At 38.2% G+C, this 13,258-nt stretch overlaps 1 protein-coding gene across 1 annotated transcript in view; it reads left to right on the top strand.

Annotated features, from left to right (window-relative positions):
- LOC139462845 (U3 small nucleolar RNA-associated protein 15 homolog) overlaps nt 1-13,258 on the top strand; it is a 125,570-nt gene that overhangs the window by 92,576 nt on the left and 19,736 nt on the right. Inside the window, exon 8 of the mRNA XM_071244542.1 lies at nt 707-791. Coding sequence (XP_071100643.1) covers nt 707-791 — 85 coding nt within the window. The remainder of the gene's footprint in view (nt 1-706; nt 792-13,258) is intronic.

Below are 13,258 nucleotides of genomic sequence, written 5' to 3'. Positions count from 1 at the left end.
ATCATGAGCATTGATCTAGACAATTGGAATACTATGACATGCATAAACCAAGTCAGCGAGCCTGAACACCCGATCCTATTGGTTGCCTCTTCCGACAAGTATAGTCGCCTCTGACAGCAAGCATGGGTTGCTGAAGACCTATTCTATATCTGGATCTTCACGGGTCGCCTTGCTGGAATATTGCTGGAAACAGCATAACACCCCTCACTCACTTATGTTTTGAGATCGGGGGAGCATGGATGACCCAATCTTCAAAGGTGTTGCAATTTGCTGTGCACAGTTGCTTCTTTTAGGCACACCAGACACCTTTGATCCTGGGTTCGAATCCTAGTTCGCTCTGATTATGTTCCTAGGTTTGTCAGCACCATACACGTGCTCGTGTTTCACTGAAGTGTAGAAGTCTGAGCCCAGCATCACTTTGGGCTTCCCTCCCACACTAAGCTGACACAGTGTGCTATAACTGAAATACTGTACGAAGTGGCGTTAAACCCACTCACTCACTCACTGTATTTTGGGGTGTTATGCAGTGTGCAAGTGGACTGTAATCAGTATCACTAATCCAGCTTCGTCTTAAATCAACAAGCTGCTTGTGTATGTTGTTACAGATACATGCTACGCTTGAAAGCACGTGCTTAACCATCTGCTTGATAATTATCACTCCCACTAATTAACATATTAACTAATTGATGTGTGTGGTTTTTTCCAGGCATGTGAAGATTTATGACGTGGCATCATATCAAGTGGTCCACACACTCGACTACCCTGGCGCCATCCTCAGCCTAGCAGTTGCAGTACGTATCTCCTACTTAGACATTATCACCTCCATAAGGCCAGGTGTGAAAAACAGGTCAAATTGATGTCAACACTTTTTTGTTACTGGTAGTTTAAAGTGTCATGTATTACAAGGTTAACTTATGGGAACCTCACTGTATTCATTGCAGTCATTCTGTTGGCTTACCTCGACACTGAGAAAGTGTGAATTATTGTGCAGCAATGTCTGACTTCGGTCTGACTTCAGCAACCTTCACTGTGTCATTGTATGGCTACACTGATCTACATCTGTGTAAATAGTCTTCAGCAACCCATGCTTGCCGTAAAAAGCGACTATGCTTGTCGTTGGAGGCGACTGATGGTCAGACGGACGGGATCGGATGGTCAGACTTGCTCAACTTGGTTGATGCATGTCATCATATCCCAATTGCGTGGATCGATGCTCATGATGTCAATCAGTGTATTGTCTGGTCCAGACTCAATTATTTACATACCACTGTCATATAAGTGCTGAGCATGGCATTAAACAAAAAAAACAAAAAAACAAAAAACATCAGTGTTTGATTTGCTTTGAAGGAAGGAATTTATTGAAGTCTTTTTCTGTTTTTAGAAATATGTTTCATTATGAATTCATTCAAGTGTTTGTGGGGAGATAGTGAAGTCAAGTGGTTAAGGCATTTGTTTGTCATGCCAAAGACCTGGGTTCGATTCCATAAATGGGTACAATGTCAGAAGCGGCGTAAAACTAACTCACTCATTAAAGTGTCAAAATGTACTTTAGTGATCCCTCGCTACAACGCAAACTTTGGGGTTTAAATAATTGAAGAGCATTACAGATGATCAGTGGTTTAACTGAGGTCAAGTCGTAGGGGGTAGATGAGCAACACAACAGTACATGCTGTGCCCACCTAACACGATCTACGATGCACGTTTAAGAGTTTAAAAAAAAGATTAGAATAGTAGTTGTTTATGACTCAGAGTGTAAACAAAAGATTTATCGAGTGTTATGAGCTTTAAAAAAAATACAACAAATTTTTATGCTATGATCGGAAGAAATTGTATCTAAAATTATTATGTTATCAGAAATAATATATTCCAATATTGTGTTATTTTAGTATCAGCTTTTGGTGTATACATTGAAATTTATAAGAGCTATAAGCGTAGCACTTTGGTTCAGCTGTTTGCTATTGCAGGATATTTTTACGTATGGCACAATTTGACCAGTCACGGTAGGGACTTCCTGTGCTATATGTATTTCGATTGCGAAAACGTCATGTTGACATATAATAGTCAACTGCCACAAATATGATTTTTAACAAACCAAAGTATGACATTAATGATATATGTATCCATTCTCTGGCAACTAAAATTCGTTTCAAGGCGTAAATATCGGTAATCTGACAGTGAGTTGTGCTATCTACTGATCACTTCACACACGATTTCGCCAAAATACATGTTAACAATATTGAGTGAAATTTTAAATTAAACTCATAAAATATATTACAAACATAAGTCCAGATATACAATGAACACAATTTTATGACCAGATGGTGTAATAGGATTAAATTGTGTACTTTAGTTTGGATTTGCTGACTGGTATTTCCGGTGTTACATGCTCGCGGTGAGCAGCTGACAATGTTTTTTGAGATAGGGGAAAAACACTGTGTCAGTGTAAACCTTGAGTTTATTAAAAATGTAAGTAAATTTTGGGAGCCATGCGTTACCACACGCTATAACCTAGTTTCACTAAACTGAAGGGCACAAAAGTGAGGGAACACTGTATTTTGGGTATTCTGGGTTTGCATTGATCCCTTGTAACCTATGAGTCATTATACCCTGAAAGCTTTAGGCTTTAGGCTCATAATATCAACCACTGGCTTGTCTGATAGAGACTCAATTATTTATAGGAAGCTAGGGCTGAAATATCCCTGACTGCTCTCTCACTCACTCACTCACTCACTCACTCACTCACTGGAAAAGTTGATTTCAATTGTAGAAATATCTGCAACATTTTCCAAATGAACGGGTAATGTATAACTGACATGTCTATTTCTAAATACTGCATCAATCAAAAGTTTAACCTTTGGCAGACGGATGATGAATGACCAAATTCTGAGCGAAGGTTTATGAGGCACTGATGCCATTAAGTTGGAACTGCTGTTTTGCAAAACATTTTTTGTATTCCCTGTGACCTGGATCCTGACCCGAGAGTAATTAATCTGTCATCAGATGAATTTGATATATGGCTTATTAATAAATTTACAACACATTGATGAAAAAAATATGTTTCCAGAAATCTGATAAGATGTGATGCTTCTCCAGTACATTACAAGAAATATACGCGATGATGGCTCGCCAATATGTGCACGATTACAAACATTCAGCGGGGAAATAAACAATGAAATACTTGTCCCTTTCATGCACCACGGGAAACATGCCTTCTTCACCACGTGAAAGAATGGAGTAAATTTGGGGAATACTTTTGCCAAGTGTTTGATTGTGTGTAACAGATTGCTAGAACAGCCAGTTTCAATTAGTTCGCATTATCTGATGGCTGTGTGATGTGTGCAAGTATTTGCACAAGCGGTGATGCTTTCCTGATATCCATCGTGCTTCGAGACAGTCACAGCAATGATGACAGTCATTTCCCGGAAGACACCGACAATCCTCACTGTTGTAATTTATGCCTCAAAAAAGGGAAAAGGTCTGGTATTTGAACTAACATTTTCTTGTGTCTTTTGTCACTCTGTTGTAGCCGTCCAAGAAACTAGTGGATGTGCGATGTGGGAATTATTGGGATCACAAGTGCCACATATGACGATATTGTTAGCAATAGCCTTTTGAAAAAAATATTAGGGCATTAACTTCATAACAGCTCGATATTGAAAAGTATTGAACGTAATGGCTATACTTTCTTTAATGATGTTGATGGATTTGACACATGATAAAAACGTGAGTTAAAATTTAACGTCGCATTGGCTTTATTTCGGCCATATAGCCACCATGATAAAAACAACTGCATTAAAAAAAACAACTGCATTAAAAAAAACAACTGCATTAAAAAAACCAACTGCATTAAAAAAAAAAACTGCCCTTGTCAGCAGCATTTTATCACTCTCAGCTTGGAATTCACTCCCAAGTTTGTCAGGTGGCCAGATATTTTTAATTTCATGATTCATAAATTCAGCGAGTGTCTGAAGAAGAAAGCAGAAAGTAAATTATCCAACTCTTTGTCAAGCAAATTTGTCTGTGTTGATAAGTCAGTTCGTCATATTAAATACAATGTAGGAAACCTGTAGAGTGTCTAAAATTTCACAATGTACTTGAGCATCTACACTGATTAACGACCCATGACAGCAGATACTACACTCTGTGAGGCCCTAGAGACAACCTGCCCCGAGCACACTATTGCCGATAACAATATCCACTCAGTCACTCATCCCAATAACAAATTGCACTCAATAACTGCTTGCTATGCTCTTTTGATAAGTATTTTAAGCAACATGATCCCATTCGAACTCTTGATCATAGGTTCCTGGTGCACCTAAGGGACACAACTCTGCACGGTGACTTGTATGCCTTAGACAACATGGCCACCTGTGTTCCCCGTTCCCCTATGGGATTGGTGTACGTACACTCTCACAATGATCTCACAGCTTCTTGAGTTGTCTCACCTGGAGCACTGATATGCGTTCTGCAGCCAATGTTTTCTGTTGATCAATTGCCCTACACCTGAGTTGCATACATTGTGTGTTTGCTTAGAATACTTAGATTCTGGTAGCCTCTCTGGCCAAGAAAACATATATTGAATAGCCATTGTTGAATTAACTGACTGTAAAAGTCCATTTTCCACCCTTATCAAACTAGGCTGGAATTTCTGGGCTCAATTGTTGTGCCTTCTATGTCCCTTCTATTGACCAATCAGATTCCACCTCTCATACCACTTGTATTTGCTTCAGTACGAAATTGCAAAGCTCAGTGAAGACATTCTGATCTATGATCATGATCTATGTTGCAATAAAACAGGTCTTACGTAGCGAAGTGCATCAGATCACTTGAGCACCTTGATTAAAAACAGGAAAAGATATTTAAAATTTTGACCATGTTTTTAACATGTCATAAATTCTCTCTAAATGCGTATTTGGCTCTGTGAAGTCCTTCTCTGAAATTATTTTAGTTCTCAGTATAGATAAATATTTGAATATCAATGCTGCAGCAACTGTCTTTGTGGCCACCTGTCTTTGATGACAGGTTAGACTGTTGTTTATATATCCAGCTACATGTGCAGTGCTGTCGCAGCATTTCAATATTTTGCGTTTAATTATAGGTAAGGTTTGTTTCCGTTTGAAAATAATAAACCTTTCATTATTGTTCCATGAAACATTGCAAGTTTATCGGACTTATTAGGACTAGGTTTAAATGAGGTAGGGTTCTTTTCTTGATCACAAATATTCAATATTTCCTTGTGAAATTTTACGTCGTATACATCAATTATTGAATTGCGTACAAATCTTCTTTCTTTCTTGTTATGGAAATATTATTTAGGGTTTTTAATGCTATACTGAGCAAAAAATCTTAAGGATCTTGAATAATTTGGGGGATATTTTTTAATGGGGAGACTGCGTTTCTTAAAATGTGTATGGTATATATACCATATATAGCCATCTATAAAGCAACCCAACCTATGAGGCGACCCCCCTGTACAAACCTTCAAAATCGATGGTAATTTCTATATCCTGTCTATAAAGCGAATCGGAGTGAAGCACATCACCAACACATACACAATCCCTACATTTTCTATAAAAACGTGTTTGTCTTCCGCAGAAAAAAATTACATCATATCCCTTCAGTGAATTCAGGGAAAGGAACAGATTATAACAATGAAACTTGGTCAATACAAATTTGAAATTTGAAATAAAACATCACTAGACATGATGATTTACCAATTTAACCATTAATTACCATAAGCGTAGCACTTTGGTACAGCTGATTGCTATTGACAGATAGTTTTTTGTATGGAACCATTTGACTTATCACCCGCGATATACACTTTTTATAACCAGACAGTGTAATTATATGATTAATTTGCGTAATTCAGTACAGATTTGTTGACATGGTATTTTTGGTGTTACGTGTTCACAGTAATGTCTTTGTGTTGGAGAAAACAACATCAAAACTCTTCAACCCTGTGTATAAGACGACCCCCCCTTGGAACCCTCTAATTCTAGGTACGAAAAACTCGCCTTATACACAGTCATATACGGTAAATATTTTATGATCCCTTACAGTACATGTCATTAATAGTATCAACTATTTCTGAATGGAAAGTTCTGTTTATTGAAAAATGCCATTACTAGTTCACTTGACTGGAAGGAGGTGAGGTGAGGTTAAATTTGGTTTAACGTCGTGTCCAAGATTATTGCACTTATATAGCAACGTGCATGCACGTGTGTGTGTGTCTGCTTGTACTAGTCTGGACTGATGCCGATTTATAGTGCAAGCCCACTGAGATACCATGCCGCAGTTTAACATGAATACCCCACTCAGACACAGTATACTGACTCTGAGCCGACCAGTCCTTGTTTTAGCCCCTTAATGCATGCGCCAGACAGGGTAACAACAAGTACCATCTTTTAACGTCTTTTGGTATGACGTGGCCTGGGATCGAACGTCGGGCCTTCCGCTCTCCAGGTGGACGCTCTACAACTAGACCACGGAGGCGGTCTGACTGGATCCATCGATCCATAAAAGTTGCAAAGATTCATGTTCTTTCAAAATGCACATCAAAGACTTATTCATGAACAGTTGATTATGCCTGGTCAGTCATGATGTCACATGTTTTTACAGTACTCGGTGGCTGAGTGGGTTAGATCGCCGACTTTGTGTGCTGGCAATTAGGTGCCTCACTGTAAGATTGTTTGTGGTTTTACGCTGCACTGAGCAATATTCCAGCTCTATGATGGCTGTCTGTATATAATTGAGTCTGGTCCAGACAATCCAGTGATTGATATCATGAGCATTGATCCACGCAATTGGGATTGATGACCTGCTTCAACCATGTCAACGAGCCTGACCACCCGATCCCGTTAGTCGCCTCTTATAAGAGTGTGGGTTCGAATCCTGGAGGCGACTCAACCCAAACCCTTTTGTACTTTACGAAGGAAGTTTTCTCCAAAATATAACATTTGTTGTTTTTGACTACTTTCTATAAGGCATTATGTAGTCACAGCTTTCGGCCAAGGGATCTGTGCAAGAAAGTGTTATCCCAAATGTAAGATGTGTTACATATGACCCCTTTCTAAACGGAATTGTGTATTTTATGCACATATTTTCATTTATCATATGTTGTGTCATTAGAACAGATTGCTTGTTAGAGTTCCGCACTTGGCAAGTCGTGCAATTACTCCAGACATGAAAATGTGTCATTTGAGATATTTGAGCTTTTTTTTCATGGAGTATATCTCGATTGTAAGGCTGTGAAACCTTATAATGATGAAGGAGTAAGCATATACTCTGAAACGTTGTGTTCTTCATAATAAAGAAGTTATACATCCATATATTCCCTACCTTATGTGAATCACTTCTAAATGCCTTTCAAAGACCTCATATAATGAGATACATTTAGATAGTAAGTCCATGATAAGATATATGTCTCAAAAGTAAGATTACTTTAAGATATATATTTCAAAAGTAAGACCTGCTATTTCCGGGGTTATATGCTAGCAGTTATGTTTTTGCTTTAGGGGAAAACAACGTAACTCATTATGTGCATGTTTAAAATGACCCCCCCCCCCCCCCCCTTTACAGCTGTATTTAGGGGAAACAGTGTGCAGTATACACAAGTAAATATGGTATTTATCAAAACCAAGCTGTGAAACAAGGAAATCAGATTCCTGGAAAACCAGTTACGGTATATTATCCTTTGTATCAGGTTTGCTTTCAGAACTTATTGTTTAAAAGCAAGATGTTTAAAAGGCATTGCCTAGCCCCAGTGAATCAACATGAAAAAAATTATTTTGGTAGGAATTGTTTGTGTATCTGAAAATGTTCATCTTTAAGATGCGAAGTAAATGAATGCGCTGTACAACTGTTGCCATAGTTATGTTTCTTGTGTTTGTTTGTATTGTGTTCATTGTTCCACACGAGCGGAACTATTTGCACGGCCATGTGAAGCCATTGACGCTTTTTCCATCCCCTTTTATATATCAAACCCCAACATGATGGGGGATCCTCGCGTCTTTGTGGTCACAAATTTGATAGCAGCATCCCAACATCAACTAAATTACATTTGAAGATGCAGTTTTTTCCATCGTCTCCATGAAATTACCGCCTAGTTTGTTTGTTTTTAACCTCTCGGAAATTATATTTTCAAAATCTCAGGGTTGACAAAGGCTTCCCGTGATCAATTTTCCATTTTTGTTTGCATTTTCTCTAATAAACAAAAGTAATCTTGTGTTCTTGCAGTGTTAATGATGCGATCGCTAGGTCGAGATACGGTTGATTTATTCTTTATGGATGCAAGGATGGCTTTGTGACAATCCCTTAACACTAATTGAGCGTTCGTTGATACTTTAGGAATCGTATATCTCGCTTGCGTGCGCCTCAATCCCTGTGGAAAAATCATTTGACTTCAAGAAAAAAATGTCAAATTTCCTCGTTTGGGTATATGGAAGGTGTTGGAAGCAATAAGTCATTTATAAGGATTTTAACAGTCTGCTTGATATTACTGCTTATATGACGAGGGGTAAAAAATCGGTCATTAACTCGAAAATGAAATATTTGCACTGACATTGAACAGAAATAGGGCTAGAAATCATACATCGGCAGGGTTTTTTTCACTACCCATAATACCTCTGTTAAAATCATTTGTACTTAGGATAAAAAGATGTTTTCATGTAAGAAAATGGCATATTAGTTAGAGGAGGTGTAATTCATCCCTAAGCATTCTCACAGCTTGGGGTATGGTTTTCAAGCTCATAAAGCAAGACTTGAGAATTAGTTTTTCCCTAGGGCTTACATTAATGGCTTTATAATTGCTGGTAGTTTTCTTGGAAATAACTTAAACAGAATGTCCGATAGCCTAGATACTGTAAATATAGAACATTTTGTTGCAATTTTGTTTATTATTTTTCCATTAAAACCAAAAGTAGCACACAGGGTATTACTTGAGCTTTCTTGATTATGTAATTAAAAGTTCCATTAAACTTTTTAAACTGTTCCGCACTTCATCCTGAGAATGATTACAAATTTATTTTTGAAATAAACAGGTGATTTGAATTCTCGACATAGCTTTACGATTGAGAAAAAGCCATGGAGAATATGAGGGAACATTTGCTGGTAATTAACATTATGTGTGTTATGGAGAGTTTTGGCAGATATTATTAAAACAGAAAGTGTTGAAGAAATTGGGACTAGTTTGAAAATAAGTCTGTGTGTAAGCATAACAAACGTGTTTGAGTGGTAAGAAGTGGCTTGGGAGGAGGAATGTGGTCGGGATACCAATACTCGCTTCCCTCTCCAACTCCTCCGCACGACATGTTTACATTACGCTAACTTATAAACACAATTATTGAATAATTAATCACAAACTTCTGCTTACTGCATTGGTGATGCGTTTTTCAGTTTTGAACATGCTATTTAGCAAATATTACACAGTTAACAGCAGATTTACATTAAGGGTATCGCTGTGTGGGTGCCTTGATTGGGATTTCATGGGATTTCAGCTCTTGTTAGACCAATTACCATAATGCTTTGCAATTAAAGCAAGGAAATTAGTTTTTGAAATGAGTTATTTATGAGATGGGAGGAGAGATGCTAGCATGGGTGGCTGGCCGGCCATCCAGCTGTCTGTTTCAGCCATCAGACGCTGGCCTGACTCAGGCTTGGGTAGCGTGGAGGGTGTAGATTATGTAGATGAAGGAGTGTTGATACTGTATGTTTGTCATGAATCTTTGGAGATGGAGGGAGTGTATGTTGTTTTATGCCATAGTCCACAATGTTCCAGATATATCTGCTGTCAGTAAATAGTCGAATCTGGGCCAGGCAGTTCAGAGGGCGATAGCCTAAGCAACAATCCACTACGTTGGAGTGCGATGATACACATCAAATATTGTAACCATCTCAGGGGTGGGGTTGTGTTTGAAATAAATAACATTGCCTGGCTGCCATCACAGCCCACACACTTTGTAAGTTGCAGGCCCTTGAGCAACCCATGCTTGCCGGGATCAGGTGGTCAGACTCGCTGACTTGGTTGATGCATGTCATCGATCCCAATTGCATGGATCAATGCTCATGACATTAATCACTGGATTGTCTGGTCCAGGCTCAATTATTTACAGACCTCAGTCATATAACTGGAATATTACTGAGTGCGGCGTTAAACAACCAACCAACCAAGCAACCAACCACCCAACCAACCTACCATGCAACTAACCCTGACTAAACACTTCGGGTCATCAATATTAGAGTCAAAGTTGAATGAACCAATAGTGACAAACTTCATCTCTGATCCGGGGAGGTCGGGTAGCCTAGTGGTTGAAGCATTCGCTCGTCACGCCGGAGACCCGGGTTTGATTCCCGACATAAGTACAGTGTGTGAAGCCCATTTCTGGTGTCCCCAGCCATGATATTGCTGGAATATTGCTAAAAGCGGCGTAAAAACCATAATCACTCACTCACTTAACTTGAAAATTGAAAAGATCAACTGCCTGAAGGATTTGTCATTCCCGTAAACATCTCTGATTTCTAATTAAAAAAAGGAACCTAAAGCCTTTAAGAAACTGCAGTTAATTGTGACAAATAAGTAGCCATGTAATGTTACTTGGGGCCATGAGGACTAGGGGTACACAGTATTACAGGAACACTGTGATATGTGACACTGATGAATACGTAGCATCCTACTGGTGTATGGCGTTTTTCAAAATCATGCATATTTTCATCTTGTTGGGAAAGTTTACAAAGTGACAACATTGGACAAGCCAAATTAAGATTATGAAATTATCCTGTGATCCAAAAAGTGAAACTATTTGTGACCAGTTTACTGTGTATTATGTGCCTGTTACTTCCTCTTTTGTGTTAGCTTCCCGACATGGGTACAATGTGTGAAGGCCATTTCTGGTGTCCCCCGCCGTGATATTGCTAGAATATTGCTAAAAGCGGAATAAAGTCACACGTACTCACTCACTCACTCACTCACTCACTCACTCACTCATCTGTTCTTATCATCACAACACCCAATAAAATACGAATACGAAGTTGTCAAAATGTGCGGGGGCAGTATTTATAATCGTTATTGCAATATATTACAATACGAAATTCAGGCTAATACCCATTAATAATAAGGACCAATACAAATATCAAACTACGGGCCTGACACAAGATCTACCTACCATGAGCCTACTTTGAAAACTGGGTGGGTAGCACTTGGGATTTTATGCCCCTCAGATAATGCTTGAAAAAATAATTATGCTTCAGATTGCTGAAAAAAGAGAGACATTTTCTACCATTAAAAAAACGTTGTTACAAGATGTGTTTTCATTTTTAAAAATTTAAGCCGATAGGTTTAATTTTTTTTTTAAATATCTGGTTTTGCAACTGTAGCTGAAATACTATCCAGTCTCCATCACTCGCTCTTCCTCTAAGTGTTCCAATGAATATCAACCCATGAAGATTCCGGGGTAGAATAGGTCTTCAGCAACCCATGCTTGCCGTTAAAGGCGACTATGCTTGTCGTAAAAGGCAACTAACGGGATCGGGTGGTCAGGCTCACTGACTTGGTTGATGCATGTTATCGATCCCAATTGCATGGATAGATGCTCATGATGTCAATCACTGGATTGTCTGGTCCAGAATCGATTATATACAGACCGCCGTCATATAGCTGGAATATTGCTGAGTGCGGCGTTAAACAACAAACCAACCAACCAACCAACCAATGAATATCAAAACTTGTGTGCAACCCATGCTCTTTCCGTTGATCCCAAATTAAAAATTGACAAGTGGTACATACTCAGCGGAGGATGCTCTTGCTGAATTCCTAGAATACATTTGTTAAATATTTGCCTTTTGTCAAGTAAAAGATGTTTCATGATTTTTATTTGTATGATTTATGTTCCAAATTAGGATAACTTACATATCTTGTAAACAAGGGTCAACATCCTGTCACTGAACTGCTCACTCTACAGTTTCTGCGGAGTGAAATATTTGTGTGTGATGTGGAATATCTCGAAATTGTTTCTAAACTTCTGATTATCATTAGGTATCATCTTAATACAAGAAATGTAGTGCATGTTTAGGACTGATTCTTCTTTGACAAATGGTAAGATTACTGAAAGGGACAAATACCTCACATACCTTCCAGGTCATTTTGAAACAGGAAGCTCCCCATAATTTGGACCAGGAAACAACTTCTTTAGAAAGTAATTTGTTATATTTTGAAGTGTAAAACATGATCTTGGAGAACAATGTATAGCACCAACATATTTTATCTATACTGCCAGACATAAATTTAATGTATTAATGGTGTGCTCTAACGAATACACTAAAAACCTCTGTACACATAGAGAAAACAGGACAAGAAGACACATAAATATAATGTATTAATGGCGTCCTCTAACTAATACACTAAAAACCTCTGTACACATAGAGAAAACAGTATAAGAAGCCAACATAAGTATAATGCATTAATGGTGTCCTTTAATGAATACACTAAAAACCTCTATACACATAGAGAAAAATGTTTAAGAAGCCAACATAAGTATAATGTATTAATGGCGTCCTCTAACGAATACACTAAAAAAACTATGTACACAAATAGAAAAATGTTTAAGAAGCCAACATAAGTATAATGTAGTAATGGTGTCCTCTGATGAATACACTAAAAACCTCTGTACACAATGAGAAAACAGGATAAGAACCGAACTGGCACTGTGAGTCTCCGACTTCCTGTATTGCCATTGTATCATGGGTCATGTCTAGCTTACAATCATGAATGGTTAAAGTTGATGTAAAGTAGTGTTCATTATCATACTCTAATAGTATTCTTCAATAAATAACTCATTAAATTTGATTCATTTGAAACTTAAAACGTTCTTGCCAGACCTTTTATCACACATTCATGTTTTTCTCCGCTAATTCATATTTATTGCTTATCTACAATTTAGCATATATTTTTCAATAAAATTTACAATATCCCATTTCGTTGAGTATGCAATGTTTATATGGAGGGAAGGGTAAGACGTTTGTCAAATTTCAGTTGCTTCCTTCTGTGTATGAACGTGCAGCGCCAGCTGTCTTTTGTTGTGTGTAGAAGACACCTAGTGGAATTATTTGTCAGTAAATAGAGTCCAAGGGTAACTTGAAGTCTTGGCCCACTCCATCATGGTGGCAAAAAGCTGGCTTGTGCCACGCCTCCAATGTCAAAACATACTTGTAGTCGCCATGATGCTTCCTCCTGGAAAAGTTAATTTATGGTGGCAATGTTTCTTGC

The sequence above is a fragment of the Haliotis cracherodii genome, unplaced genomic scaffold, assembly GCF_022045235.1.
Source record: "Haliotis cracherodii isolate W230 unplaced genomic scaffold, xgHalCrac1.p SCAF_1, whole genome shotgun sequence".
NCBI classification, from domain to species: Eukaryota; Metazoa; Mollusca; class Gastropoda; order Lepetellida; family Haliotidae; genus Haliotis; species Haliotis cracherodii.
The sequence above is the reverse complement of the archived record's forward strand: the minus strand, read 5'-3'. Positions and strand labels throughout refer to the sequence as shown.